This window comes from Cibotium barometz, chromosome 20, assembly GCF_041138505.1.
Source record: "Cibotium barometz isolate CiBa-2024 chromosome 20, ASM4113850v1, whole genome shotgun sequence".
Classification (NCBI taxonomy): domain Eukaryota; kingdom Viridiplantae; phylum Streptophyta; class Polypodiopsida; order Cyatheales; family Cibotiaceae; genus Cibotium; species Cibotium barometz.
In genome coordinates, this window is record NC_141065.1 from 50,638,481 (window position 1) to 50,653,846 (window position 15,366).

General features: G+C 42.8%; 1 protein-coding gene across 2 annotated transcripts in view; it reads left to right on the forward strand.

Annotated features, from left to right (window-relative positions):
* The window catches only part of LOC147627988 (alpha/beta-Hydrolases superfamily protein), an 89,359-nt gene extending 81,428 nt beyond the window's left edge, over window positions 1–7,931 (forward strand). For both annotated transcript variants that reach the window (XM_086814958.1, XM_086814959.1), the window contains exons 4-8: window positions 5,964–6,108; window positions 6,239–6,311; window positions 6,764–6,910; window positions 7,361–7,486; window positions 7,605–7,931. In XM_086814958.1, the coding sequence (XP_086671084.1) occupies window positions 5,964–6,108; window positions 6,239–6,311; window positions 6,764–6,910; window positions 7,361–7,486; window positions 7,605–7,673 (560 nt within the window). In that variant the 3' untranslated portion in view covers window positions 7,674–7,931. The remainder of the gene's footprint in view (window positions 1–5,963; window positions 6,109–6,238; window positions 6,312–6,763; window positions 6,911–7,360; window positions 7,487–7,604) is intronic.
* Window positions 7,932–15,366: the final 7,435 nt, after the last annotated feature.

Sequence of the window (15,366 nt, forward strand, 5' to 3'; positions counted from 1 at the left end):
AGAGAAACCTCGTACATGCATTGCGCTTGTCTGCTTACTTGAGGGAAAATGGTATGGAAGCTCATGTGTTACCGGGGAACTGCTTTGTCTCAATGTTGGTGGAAGTTGCCATGTCCAGTAGGGTTTCGACAGCCTGGGCATCAAAATGAGCGTTCGTGGATTATTCTCAGCCACAGCAGCGCCTCACACAGCTTCCTTCTGAGCCTGGTTGTCTGCCCACAATCTCTCTCTCTCTCTCTCTCTCTCTCATGCAAACCGGGGACAAAACAGCAGCGTCTCACCGAAGATTGGCCACACGCTCACTCAGTAGAGAAAACGGCAGCATCTGCTCCCAAAGTTGGCCAGACCCCCGCCTACAGTTAAGATCAAAAAAATCTGTAACACCTATCCCAAGTGCAACCAACCTTCAGTGTTTGACACACAAACTTCAGAGTTTTTACAAGTATACATGTTTTTTCTAGTTCATTTTTACCTTCAGTGTTTGACACACAAACTACAGAGTTTTAACAAGTAGACATGTTTTTTCTAGTTCATTTTTCTAGCCTCACACCGTTGCTCGATTGATTGGGCAGTGCACAATGATAGCACATGTGCCATAGGTGCCACCCTGCCTCCTGAGCGTCTCGCTAGACAGAATGATCAAGTGCAGGAAGCTAGATGCTCTAGACCCACTGGTCTGAGGAGATGCTCCACCCAACAGATTCAGATCTGAGAGATCCTCGAGAGATATAGGAGTGCCCCTCCACATGCAGTGGATGTGGAGAGCCTCTATACAGCCATAGATGTCAAGGACCCACTTTGATGTCCTCACATTGTATCCTTGTAACATTGTACCACTGGCACTTGGATCTAGTTTGTTTTTTTATCATGTTTTTTCCATGATTCTGTCACTTCATGGACACATTTGAATTCTTGGTCTCATAAAGCCTTTGGTTTTTTGTAGAGGTTAATATAACTTTCTTTCTTTCTCTGGCACTTACACAGTATGTTTATTAGAGGCCCATGCCGTGGTCACCCTCTTGCGGTAACATCAACACCCCTATTGACAAGGACGGGGACCCACTGGAGCCCAATAACTATAAAACTATTATGATTGGTCATACATTGGCCAAACTATATGGATTCATGCTAGATTCAAAGATTAGTTCTCTAGCAGAGAGACATGGAGTCAGGTCCACGAGACAGGTAGGACATGCTCCACATTGGACCATATCCTCACACTAAGAGCAACCATCAAGGAGGTGAGGTTGCAGAAGTGACGGGTTTACTGCTGCTTTCCACAAGGCTTTTGACAGTGTACCTTATGCACTCCTCCTGAGGTGCCTCCAAAAGCTAGGGATACCTTTGGAGATGATATGGGGAGTCACAGCACTATTTTGAGCCCATCACTTGGTAGGTTTAAGCTTCAGGAGACATGTCATGGGAGATCTCTAGCACAATCGGATAAAGTTTCCATCTCCCCAACACTACTTGGGCTCTACATAGATGATATCTCTGGGTGATACAGACTCTCCACGAGCACATACCTTGGTCTCCATCCTGTTGTACATAGATGATATACTGCTCATCTTAGATTCAGCTGAAGGACTACAGAAACATCTTGCTGCATTACATGTGTATTTTGTGAGCAGTGGACTCACAGTGAACCTTGGCAAGACCAAGGTGTTGATTTGCAATACCTCACACTCAGTGGTTACTAGGCATCATGTCACATGCAGAAGCTTCAAGGAACCTTTTACTTGTTAGTGTGCAGAGATGTCATTCACTTCAGATTTCAGTGAAATGAGTGTGGGCTCCCCATCTGAACCAAGGACTGCTAAGGGGATATCATGGCGAGTGAAGGAGCCTAACCACTCCAGGGGGGAGGATTCTGTAAAGGGGGTCTGCCAATCCGGGGGGATGGCTGATGAGTCAATGGCAAGAATGATCTGCTCTCAGCTCAGTATCTCAGTGAGGCATTTGTCTTGTGTCTCCGCGGGGGGGGGGGGGGGGGGGGGGGGGGGGCGCGGGGGGGGGGTGTGGGGGCGAGCCTCCTGAAGCTGGCCCACTCTCCTAAAGACTGAGCGGGTCCTGTTCTGAGGGATCCCCATGCAATGTGAGAGCACGTGCCCACCCATTGGGCCTTTTGAAGACAATTATATTACTTTCTTTCTTTCATTCATTCTCTCCCTCTCTATTTCCCTCCCCCTCCAACTCTTGGACCACTAACACTTTGGTTTTGATCCATAAGGTAGGAGACCCCATAGAACATGGTAACAACCGGACCATCACGATTGGCCACACTATGGCTAAGATTTATGGAGCAGTACTAGAGGTGGAGATTGGCACTTCCGCAGAGACACAAAAGGAGAGGGCCACAGGTAAGGCCAGGTTTAGGATGAACTATTCGATACTAGATCACATCTTCACTCTCAGTGCCATTATTGAGGAGTTGAGGGCACACAGACAACGGATCTATTGCTATTTTGTGGACTTCCAGAAGGCCTTCGATTCAGTCCTGAAATCATGACTCCTAGACTGCTTGTAAGAACTTCATTTTCCAATAGAGATGATGTAAAGTGTGATGCCATTATATGAGTCAATGATAGGCTGGGTCCGATCACCCAGAGGGCTTTCAGGTGAGATTAGTAGCAGCATTGGTCCCCACTCTCTCCGATGCTATTTGGATTGTACATTGATGAGATGTCAGATTTCATGGATAGATTCCAAGGCACGGGCTCACAATTGGTGCAGACGATGGTACATGTTCTCTCATATGCTCATGACAGTCCTCATTTCGGAGTTAGTTGCGGGGTTACAGAGACACTTGGCTGTGTTGGAAGCCTTTTGCTGGGTCCGATCACCCAGAGGGCTTTCAGGTGAGATTAGTAGCAGCATCGGGGTCAAACAGGGCTGCCCACTCTCTCTGATGCTATTTGGATTGTACATTGATGAGATGTGAGATCTAATGGATAGATTCCAAGGCACGGGCTCACAACGATGGTACATGTTCTCTCTTATGCTCATGACATAGTCCTCATTTCGGAGTTAGTCGCTGGGTTACAGAGACACTTGGGTGTTTTGGAAGCCTTTTGTGATGAGAGGAACCCCACTGTGAATCTTGGTAAAACTCAGATCATGCTCTTTAATACCTCCTATCAGGTCACAGCCATATAGTCCTGCACATTCAGAGGGGATGTGTTCTTTGGGGTTACTTTCACTAGCTTGGATTTCACCATGCGTTTGGCTGCTCGGGCCTGCCCAGCGAGAGGATATACAGCCCTAGCCTGCTTGAAGAGACAGTTCTTCCAGGCTCACTTCCAGGACCATAGTACTAGTGCTGGCTGGCCGACACTTTGGTACGACCCACTGTGATGTATGGTGCTCCATTTTGGGGGCAGAGGATTGGAGGAGGATTGAGAGACTGCAGATTATGATGCTCTCACGCATGAAGGAATAAGCCTTCAGTGCCACATGAGATTGTTTGGTCAGAGTTCGGGGCAGCACCCTTGGTCCTAGAGTCGTCCTAGATGCCATGTTTCAGGTTCTCACATATATATTGAGTCTACACTCTTGACAAGATCACCTTCCAAGATTGGCACTGGAGTCCTTCAGACAGCTTGCACATGAGGGACATAGTAGCTCTTTGTACTCCTACAGCATCAGTTGGTTTGATTCATATGGGCTTCAGATGGGCTGTCTCTCAGCTTGAATGCCCCTCTCTTGGGTCTCTCATAGCAAGAGATTAACTGCATCATCCATCTGGAACTGAACCGATTGCACATAGATCGGACATGGCTGCTCCCAGCAGTGCTTTTCACAAAACTCCAGTTCTATGGAGAGCAGTTTTTACGAGTTCCTGAGGATGGGTTCTATTGAGCGGGCTAGTTACCTCCACTGTTTATTACAGATTGTATACACACTGCCTTTTTTGTTCTCATAGGTCATTTTGGCCTTCTGGCATCTGCAGCAATAAATCTCTCTCTCTCTCTCTCTCTCTCTCTCTCTCTCTCTCTCTCTCTCTCTCTCTCAGGGGATGGGTTTATACATCGACCGCGGTACATGGATGTATACATGCCACACAGCTCTCGTGTTGCTATTGGACAGCTACGAGTCTCATCACATCAGCTAGAGATAGAGGCTGGGAGAGCGGCACAGGTTCCTAGAGCTGAGCGGATATGCAGATTGTGCTGCGAGGAGGTGGAGACTGAGGATCACTTTGTATATAGTCGTAGAGCCCACCAGGGGGTCAGAGATAGATATGCAGGATTGTTTGAGGAGCACTCTTCACTACATCAGTTGATGGAGGCCTCGGACCAGCGATAGCTTGGCAGACTACTACTAGAGCTTCATAGTTCTCGAGAGAGACTCCTCCAGACACCCACTCCCACTAGGGGTGGGAGACAGTCCCAGCTCACAGATTTCTTCCAAAGAGCTATGCCAGTGCCAGCTGATGTACCACGTGGGGTGACCGCACAGAGAGCAGAGGAATTGAGAGCCAGGAGGAGACCTAGACAGACTGGACATAGAGCACCCCGACTCCGTCACCGAGAGATAGCAGCTATCCGAATGAGACACCAAATGGAGACACAGGAGAGGCTAGCTCGCTTTCATTCAGACTCCGGGTACATGTTCATGCCATTCACAACCTCAGCATCGGCGATGTATGATATCTTATATCCCTCTTATGGCACTGGATGGAGTTAGACATAGATCTGCATAGCATGCTTGTACTACCCCTTCAGCATATAGAGATGCATCTTGCCTTAGCACTCCATCCACATCCCCACCCCCCTTATATTGTTTGTATATGGGCTCCACCGATCCATGATGATTCACTGTTGTATCCAGACACATGCACACTTTTTCTTTTGTTTCTTTTCTTCCGATGACCAGAAGAACACAGTTGTATTATTTTTTGTCTCATAGGCCGACTTTGGCCTCTCGTAGACGTTAATATATCTTTCTTTCTTTCTTCTTTCTCGGAGGTGGAGACTGAGGATCACTTTGTATGTAGATGTAGAGCCCACCAGGGGGTCAGAGATAGATATGCAGGATTGTTTGAGGAGCACTCTTCACTACATCAGTTGATGGAGGCCTCGGACCAGCGACAGCGTGGCAGACTACTACTAGAGCTTCATAGTACTCGAGAGAGACTCCTCCAGACACACGCTCCCACTAGGGGTGGGAGACAGTCCCAGCTCACAGATTTCTTCCAGAGAGCTATGCCAGTGCCAGCTGATGTACCACGTGGGGTGACCGCACAGAGAGCAGAGGAATTGAGAGCCAGGAGGAGACCTAGACAAACTGGACACAGAGCACCCCGATTCCATCACCGAGAGATAGCAGCTATCTGGATGAGACACCAGATGGAGACATATGAGAGGCTAGCTCGCTTTCATTCAGACTCAGGGTACATGTTCACGCCACTCACAGCCTCATCACAGGACCTTGCGCCAGCTCAGTTTTACCACCTTGAGCACCATGTCACAGCGGCCCATGAGGGATGTATTAAGGTGATATGAGAGCTCTCTGCTCATGTACCTAAATCAGATTTTAAAGTTCTAGATTTTTGTTATCTTTATTTATTACTATTTTGTACCCAGGATTATGTACCTCATGGATATGATGTAACCTTTTGGTCTCATAGGTCATTTTGGCCTTTTGAAGACGGTAATACAACTTTCTTTCTTTCTCTCTCTCTCTCTCTCTCTCTCTCTCTCTCTCTCTCTCTCTCTCTCTCTCGCTCTCGCTCGTTGGTAGGTCCCTTCTACTCGTTTTCCCCCCCTTTCTCCTCATAGGGGTGTACAAACTTTCCATATTCATAACATGTCATAAGTGATCTGATGATGGGAGGGTTTCTTTCCCATAAAGTTATACTCAAAGGCATTATGGTAGCATCTTTCTTTCGATATTACAGTCTTTCTCGAATTTGGGTACTCGAAGACTGAGCACAGAATTTTGAGTTTGTGATTTTGTTACAGGCGTTGTTGGTCTTCAAGCTGCTCTATATGACTCCAATGCAGTGAGAGGTTTGGTGCTTTTGAATATCTCTCTTCGAATGCTTCACATAAAAAAACAGCAGTGGTACATTCGGCCCTTTGTAAGAACTTTCCAAAACATTTTAAGGTGAAAAGAAAGTATTCTTTTTTCTTTATAACATTGAGTATTCTGCTTGCTAGGTTTTCTTTTAAAAAACATGGGAAATGTAAGAATATGTTTTTGAAAAGGACTGGAAAATCATGGGTTTATTCTACAGAAATACTGATTTGGGCAAGAGGTTCTTCAATGCCGTTGCAACATCACAGTCAATCAAGAAGATTCTTTGTGAGGTAATCCATTTCATCTGAAATGTGGCCGGTAGATTCCGGTAGATTCTAAAGGGAATTGTTAGATGTCGTGGGAAACGAAGATACGCCGTGGTGTCCTGTCTGCAAGACAATACTTGCAGCGGAATGTAGGATCTTTTATTAAACTAGGAGTTTGGGCTGCCCAACCATGGCTAGTCCTGATAATCAAAGCCTTAGGGTGACTGTGTCAGTCTGCACCATCACAATTCTCGAGGTGGTTCACCTTCCCCCTTTGTATACTGTGCTAATGCAGTTCTCTTTCTGCATGGCTGATTGATTTATCATGTACCTTATGGGATTGTGGTCTCATATATGTGGATTTTTGGGTCAATCTCTGAAGCAAAAGAGCATTATTTCTTATTCACAAAAGGCTACTGAGCACCGCCATCTGCAGTTCATAAGAAAATCTGTTTTAACTTTTTTGGATATTGCAGTGTTACCATGATGATAGTGCGGTTACTGACGAGTTGGTGGAGATGATTTTATTGCCTGGATTAGAACCAGGTGCTGTTGATGTCTTCTTGGACTTCATCTGTTATTCTGGTGGCCCATTGCCAGAAGAGATGCTTCCTAACGTCAAGGTATGGCCCCATGCTTTGCTTCTTCCATATCTGGTCTATTCATTCCTTCAATGGTTGAAGTAAACATAGGTCAATACTTGACTGAATTGAGAAGCTGGGCTTGAGGGAATCTGCTAAAAATTGTTTAAAGATGACACGTGAGTTCTCATGTGGAATTTATTTATGGATAAATTTACGGTCAGCTGTGCGCGCGCACATGCCCGTGTGTGAGGAAGGGGTACTTTTTATGTGGTTTTGGAAAAAAAATTGTAAACAAGGGGCCATCTTTTAGGGCCAAGATTTAGCTGGTAAGGGGTTCTGTAGATACCATTGGAACTGGTGTGATATGTCAGAAAAGAACAAATCCCCCCCGCGCAGCCCCCCTCCTTTCTCTCTTCCCGTCCCAGGCGCTCTGCCCCATGTTTGCATCTACTACTCTGTTTGTGTTGCTTACATTGCCTGGAAATGCAGTGTCCTGTTTTGATAGGTTGGGGTGAGAAAGATCCATGGGAACCTGTAGAGTTAGGCAGGTCATATGGAGCTTACAGCTGTGTGGAAGAGTTTCTTGTCCTGCCAAATGTTGGGCATTGCCCACAGGTATTATCATTATGGTCATGTAACCTCTAAAATTGACTGCATGACATGAGAGCTTATGTAGGAGATTTTTCAATACAATACTAATTTTAGTTGTTTGCCTGCATCCTCGTTCTCCCAGGATGAGGCACCCCACTTGATCAACTCATTGATCGAGAACTTCGTTTCTCGCCATGCGACTATGTCATGATCTGAATCAGAGTGCTCTACTTACTACCATTCTCGAGATCTTTGTGAATGATGACTTTAATGATCTCACTTCATGTGCATCAGTCTATAGCTTTGTTGGACATGAAAGCATGAATCTTAGCTTTTTCTAGGCAGACTTCATGCCAAATCTAGGGATTCAGATGTAATGAAATATTATGTAAATGCTTTGTGCAATTCCTAGGGCTAGATCAATGTTATTGAAGTTGGTGAAGATGAAATTTACTAATTATTTGAATTCCATTGCTCCATATTCTTATTATCCCCCCCACAAAACAAAAACAAAAACAGAAAAACATCTATAATATTAAACAAGATGGGTTGGAACTACTTTCCATCATGCAAATAAAATCAATCTTGTTGCAATACTTAATAAAGAGCTCGGCATAACTTATCTCTGATTTACATGCCCAAGTCTTGGTTTTGTTGAGGTAAAGATAAGAAGCCACATATAAAGGCTAATGGTCTTTTTTTTGGGAAAAAATTGTGAGGAAATAATAACACAAAGGTTGAGGAAACAACTACGAAACAAATTTTCAAATAACTTTGTTGAATTCTCAAAATTTCATTAAAAAAAAGCTAATTCTAGGTTAGAGTTACTTGGCTATTGTAGGGGTTTCTAGCTTTGTTGATCTCAATTATGAAATAACATTGCTAGCACTTCCGTAAAGACGTGCTCACATGAAGAAATGTGATGGTGCCATCATTAACAATGCTAGCATATCCTTAGGGTTTAAAGGATTTCTGACTGGTACATGAAAGCTTTATTGACATGGCTATGGATTTTTTTGAGCTTTTGGCCTTTTGATTTGTCTAGAACTTAAGCTATCTTCATGCAACACACAAGTCAATTTAAAAAGTTATTTTAATTGTATATAGCATATGCACTTACTTATTATTTGTATTTTTAAAATATAATTATGTAATTCAAGGTGCTAAATTATTACAACAATTGTATGTTATGATGTACTCTTGATTTTTTTTTTTTTTGATGAATACTATTATCGATTTCAGTGTTATATAATTACAATAGGTATATTAAGCTTTTGAAGTTTTGGCCCTTGGGCATCTCGAGCTTTCAAACCTTGTGTGTAGAAGCCACCTTGGTCCTTGTCTTTAGCTTTGTTACTTGTATGATAATTGATCCATGCTTTGAGCTTTGTGTGAGCTAAATTATCAAATTAAATTGAACTAATATTGCTATCATTAATTGTTGAAAACATACATATGTAAGTATATTATCATAGTGGTTCTTAGTTCATTCATGTACTAAAATGTGTGCTTGTGTGTGGACGTGCGTGTACGTGTTATAATCTATCTTCTATGCGTGTGTGCACATGCACAATATGCATGTACTTTCATCAGGGAAAAAATTAGGGCTATTTATAGCCAGTTGAACCTTCCTTTCTTTCTTTCCATGTGAGAGTGGGTACAGAAATTAGATGCCACTAGGGTAGATCCTGGTGCCTTCTCTTGAACCTCTGTATTGCCACCTTATGATTATAGGCCCATATGGTAGGGTACAGAATGTGGGGCAACACTTTTAGGCAATTGATGATATCTCAAGAATCAAACTGTCTAATGTGCACTGATGTACAACTACTCAACATACATTTGAGTGCAAATAGAAATACAACTTGAGGGATGATGCTAACTTACCGTGCATGGATTTGTTGTACAGTTTGATTCTTGATATCTTAAGAATCAAACTGTCTAATGCACACTGATGTGCAACTACTCAACATACATTTGAGTGCAAAGAGAAATAAAACTTGAGGGATGATGCAAATTTAGCATGCATGGAGTTGTCGTGCATTAATGTACAACAACTCACCATACATTAAGTGTAAAGAGAAATAAAACCTGAGGGATGCAAACCTACAAGGAGAAGGAATTGATGCAGCATGAGAACCTTTGAGGTTTTTGGAAGCCTTTTGTTGTATAATCATATGGAAACCTCTCTTTAAAATATATATATATATATATATGTATATATATATATGTATGTATGTATATATATATATGTATGTATGTATATATATATATATATGTATATATATATATATATATATATATATATATGTATAAGCCAATTTCGGTAGCATAAGAGGTTCAAAAGACGTTCTTATGTGGGGGCAAGGGCACATGTTAAATGCCCTTTGAAACACTTAAAGATTTTTGAAATCAAATGTTAATCAACATAGAGGTGCCTTAAAGTTGCAAAGCACTCGAACGTGGAATGGATGTGATCTCTCTCTCCCCCTCCCTCTACTCGTTGAATGAGCCTTTTGAGGCTTTTTATAAAGAATTGTGGACCCTAAATAGGAAGGATATGGGTGAATGCATGCAAATAGAAAGCATATGGGTGTATATATGGAAATAGGAACAATATGGCATTTTATTGCCTTAAACAGAGAGGATATGGAGGTCATCATTTCATTGGCTTTTTCAAGCCTTAAAACATACTAAAAGGAAACCTTAGAAAAACACTCTTATTCTTGAAAATCTCTCAGAAAATATTTCATGGAAATGCTAAAAACGTTTTGGTGCTAACTTTGAATATATAGATTGGGTTCCGAGTAAGCTCGTGTGATAACCATAGCATTGTAACACATAAGTCTCACTTATGTACGGATTTACGCGATGATGACGCTACCATCTTAGTAGATTGCCGGCTTACTTTTTTAGAAAAATTGAGATTTATCAGTCATAGCAGCGGAGCTATGGCAAAATTTTTATAAAAATTATGCATAAAATAATTTCATTCAAAGCATAAAAAGAGGACTTCCTACCATATTCTAGGAATTATCATCCTAGATTAATTGAAAGAATTCCATTATAATCATGGAGAAATTGAATTTTAATATCATGCATAAAGGACAAGTTTTTATATCGAAAGTGTTATTTTTACCATTTTTATTTCATGCATAGAAGTATGCACATTGTCCTAGCCTCCATCACACGGACAATCTATGTTGTTTGATGTTTCACCTACAAAGGTGTGAAATCATCTCCTAGACAGATCTCGGTGAAATCTCAATATGGGGCGTTGTTCCCTCCTTACAGGCTAATTGGGAAAAACAATATGGGTTTTTTGCAGGTGACAGATTGGTGCGTGTGTGAATCGGGGTTGTGGATGAAGGCAACGAAGGGTGGCAAGGGCGCCTGTGGGTGAAGGCTGTGGGCGACGGCATCCCTCCAGCTCATCTCACGTGCGAGTCATGGAAAGGACATGAATCTGAAAGCAATGGGCTACTCCTAGAATGAAGGCCACTCTTGGATGTGGACTGTTGATCTTGATTGTCTTTAGAAATGGCCATGAAATCTATGCGGACGAAGAAAGAAGCTCATATGATCCCATACACGATTTTATCCACATACTAGTATTGTACCCGCGCATTGCTGCGGCCGACCAAGGTTCCAGAAAAGAACTATTCCCTCTCTACAACCATCTCTCTCTCTCTCTCTCTCTCTCTCTCTCTCTCTTTCACACACACACATGCACATGGCCCTCTCCCTCTCTCTGTCACGTACACACACTCTCAAATGTTGAAACTCTCTCTCTCTCTCACATGCACACACATATACACACCTGCTCTCTCTCTCTCTCTCTCTCTCTCTCTCTCTCTCTCTCTCTCACACACACACACACACATGCACACACTCCCTCTCTCTTCTTACACTCTCCCACACATAGAAGTGCTCTCTCTCTCTCTCTCTCACACACACACACGCGTGCGCGCGTATGCACACATACACACTCTCTCTCTCTTACTCTCATGCACACATACACATGTAAATATATAGTATATACAATATTATGTTTTAGATACATATACCTATACAAACACATATACTTATACATATATACATGTAGTTAAAAATATAAATACAAACATCAACCTAATTTAATTAATTTTGATTAATTTTTAATATGCAGAGATGGGTGATAAGCTATGGTCACTTTTAAATATATAGATAGATATATCATACACACATCGAAACACACACACACACACACACACACACACATATATATATGTATATACATATATATATACGATGCTAGAGAAGGGCTTGAAGGCCATCATGGCTGGGAGCAAAGCAGGTGGTGCACAGGAGAGAAGGGGGAAGGAAGTTGCAGGTGAAAGGTTGTGGCTTAGAACGAATAGCCAAGCTCCGTGCAAACAAATAGATATACAAGAGCTAACTAGAGATTGCGGTGTTTTAAAAATAGTTATCGTGCATGATTGCCGCACAATCGTCGAATAATCATGATGTGGTTGCATCACATAGCTCGGCACCCGAGATGAATCTTCGATGATTGTTCTGAGAGGGGTGCTGTCATTAAAGTGATGTATGCCCAAGTAGTGGGTTAGTGGCACCACCTCATTAATGAATGGATTAGGTGGCATCGACGTGTGGTATGGTCACAACTGGTAGCCGTTGGTTGGCTTTTGGAATCATTCTCCGTTGAGCGTGTCGAGGAGGAAGGTGCCATCATAGAATTTTTCCACCACCCCCACAACGATATTGTCCATTGGAGCTTTAGCATTCCCACTGGAACAACAAGACTAGATCTTCTTCCTTGAACATGCGAAACTTGGAGTGGTGGTCGACCCACTTCTTCCTCTGCTTTTAGATGACTATCGCCCATGAAGAAGCTCTTGAAGCGTTCTTCATCTAGCTTAAGGAGCTGGTCTAGACGATCCTAGAGGGACTCTTTTGGGCTTAACTTCTCTGCAATGGCAATCCAGAGGCACCAAGAACTCCATTGGCACGACTGCTTCTGTGACATATACTAGTTTGAATGGGGACCTTGTATGCCGTGTGGAATGCCCATAAACCTGAATACAACTTTTCATCCTAGTTAGTGTGATTTTCATTCACCAAGTTTGTGAGGATTTGCTTGAGGATTTTGTTGGTTGACTCGGCCTAATCATTAGCATGTAGATAATACATTGTGGACCACTTATGGATGATGAGATGTTGAGTGCCCAGTTCTTGGATGACATCATTTACAAAGTGCTTGCTTTGGCCACTAATCAGCTTGATCGGGCATCCAAACCAATTGATTACATCTCATAGAGAAAGTTGGTAGTTGACTTGGCTGTGTTATCCTAGAGAACTCGGGCTTCCCCCCACTTAGTGCTGTAATCTGTGGCCACCAGGATATACTGTTACTTGTGAAGTGGGTTGGCAGCTTAAACGGGCCTACGACGTTGAGACCCCATTTCTAGAATGGTTCCAGTGGAAGGATTGGATTATACGGTATCCTATCTCTATCTATCGGAGCTGGCCAAGATGCTGGCATATGTCACATTGCTTGGCCCATTTGTAGGCATCACCGATTACAGTAAGCTACCAGAGACTGGCTTGGAGGATCTTTCGCCCACTAACTTCTCTGGTGAAGTGTCCTCCACTAATTCCTTGATGAGCTTCTTGGAGGACAACTTCCTGTTCATGTGCTGGGATGCAATGCCAGAGGATTTGATCAATCTCCTTTTTGTATAATTGGCCGGCTATCACTTAGAAGGACCGGCTACAGACAGCAAACCGCTTTCGCTGATCTCTAGAAAGGCTATCTTCCATGAGACATGTGGCAACAAATGTTAGCATTTCATCATACCAGGTTTGGGGAATTGCGATGACTACGTCGGCTATGAACAGCTGGGCATCAGGTAGATCATCCGTCGCTACTCTTATTGGTGCTTCTCCAAACTCCAGCCGGGATGTGTAATCTGCCATTGTATGATTTGCACCCGGGGTGTACACTATTGTGAACTTGAACTTGTCAAGGATGAGCATCCACTTGGCCAGTTCACTTGCCAAACTTTACTTATCCACCACATACAGCAAGGCGCGGAGTGATCCACATATGGAAGGTAAACTTGTTACCCAGCAAAAGTAGTGACAAAACTTGGTGACCGAGTAGATCATGCCAAGTGCTTCCCTATGTGTGGTGGAGTAGTTCTGCTCGGCATCAGAGAGCCTTTAACTGGTGTAGTAAACTACCTGGAATCATTTCTTCTCGGCCTCCCGCATCAGAACACTGCCAATTACTATATTAGAGGCATCCACAAAGACGTGAAAGGGCAATTCTTAGTTCGAGGCTTGGACGAGAGGTGCTTCAGACAACATTAGCTTGAGACGCCGGCGAAATGCGAGATCGCATTTGTCTGTCTAGTTGAAATTGAACTCCGCAACTGCTAGGTCAAAGGCGCGTCGATCGGCATCGTCTGTTGGTTTAAGGGGACGGCTACGTGGGCCAAATACCAAGCATGCAGCTATGCCATCTGACCTGTCCCAAAAATCTTGTGAGCTCTTTCACATTTGTTGGGGTCTGAGATTTTCGGATTACCTCCACCTTGGTCAGGTCTACTGCAATATCTTCCTTGGAGATGATGTGGTCTAGTAGCATACCGTTTTGGATGGCAAAGGCAGACTTAGCCCGATTCACGTTCATCAATATGGAAACTCGACACTTGGCTATGCACAACTGCAGGTGAATCAAATGTTGAGATGATTTCCCAAAAACACTGAAATCATCAATGAATACTCACATGAAAGTTGTCAAGAAATTGGTAAAAAATCCCTAGACCATGTGCTGGAATGTGGCGGGAGCATTCTTGAGCCCGAAGGTCATGACGTTGGATGCAAAGGCTCCCCATTCCATGATAAAAGCTATTTTCTATCGATCTTCCAGAGCCATTTGAACTTGATTTTAGCCACTAAATCCATCCACGAAGGAGTACGTTTCATGTCCAACTACAACATCAAGCAGGGAATCTATGAATGGTAATGGAAAAGGATCTAAGATGGTTGCGACATTTAGTTTTCGGTAATCCACACATACATGTAACTTCTAGTTTCTTTGGAACAATCACGATCGGGGACAACCATGTCGCCCAATCAATCAAATTATGAATCCGACTTGAAGCAGCTTGTCCAGTTCCTCTTTTACCCTTTTGGCATAATTTGGGTTCATCCGGTACCTCTATTGCCGGATAGGGATGGCATCCTCCTTCAGATTGATCTGATGTTGATAGAATTGTGGATTAATTCCTTTCATCTTAGTGTAGCTCCATGCAAACACATCCTTGAAGGATGTGAGCAACACCTGAACTTTCTCCGTGTACTCGACATCCAACTTGGCAATGACTTGGACCATCTTCGGGTCATCATCAGTTCCTAGATTCATCTCGATTAATTCATCTTCCTTGACCTGCTTGGAGTGCTTGAGGTCTCTGTCAAAATCATTTTCCACATATGTATATATATATATATATATATATATATACACACACACACACACACACACACACATGTATATACATATATACATATACATATGTATATACATATATATATGTATATACACACATGTATACACATATATACATATATGTTTTTTTATTTAATTTATATTTCTATTTATATTTACTAAAAGCTACTTTTTATTCTCTATCTCTCTCTCTCTTTTCACCCTCTCTCTCATTACATCTCTCTCTCTCTCTCTCTCTCTCTCTCTCTCTCTCTCTCCAGGTTTGCCCCATCTCACTCTCTCTCCAAGCACATTCTACACATAGATGCAGATGTACACATATGCATGCATATACTCTCTCTCTCTCTCTCTCTCTCTCTCTCTCTCTCTCTCTCTCTCTCTCACACACACA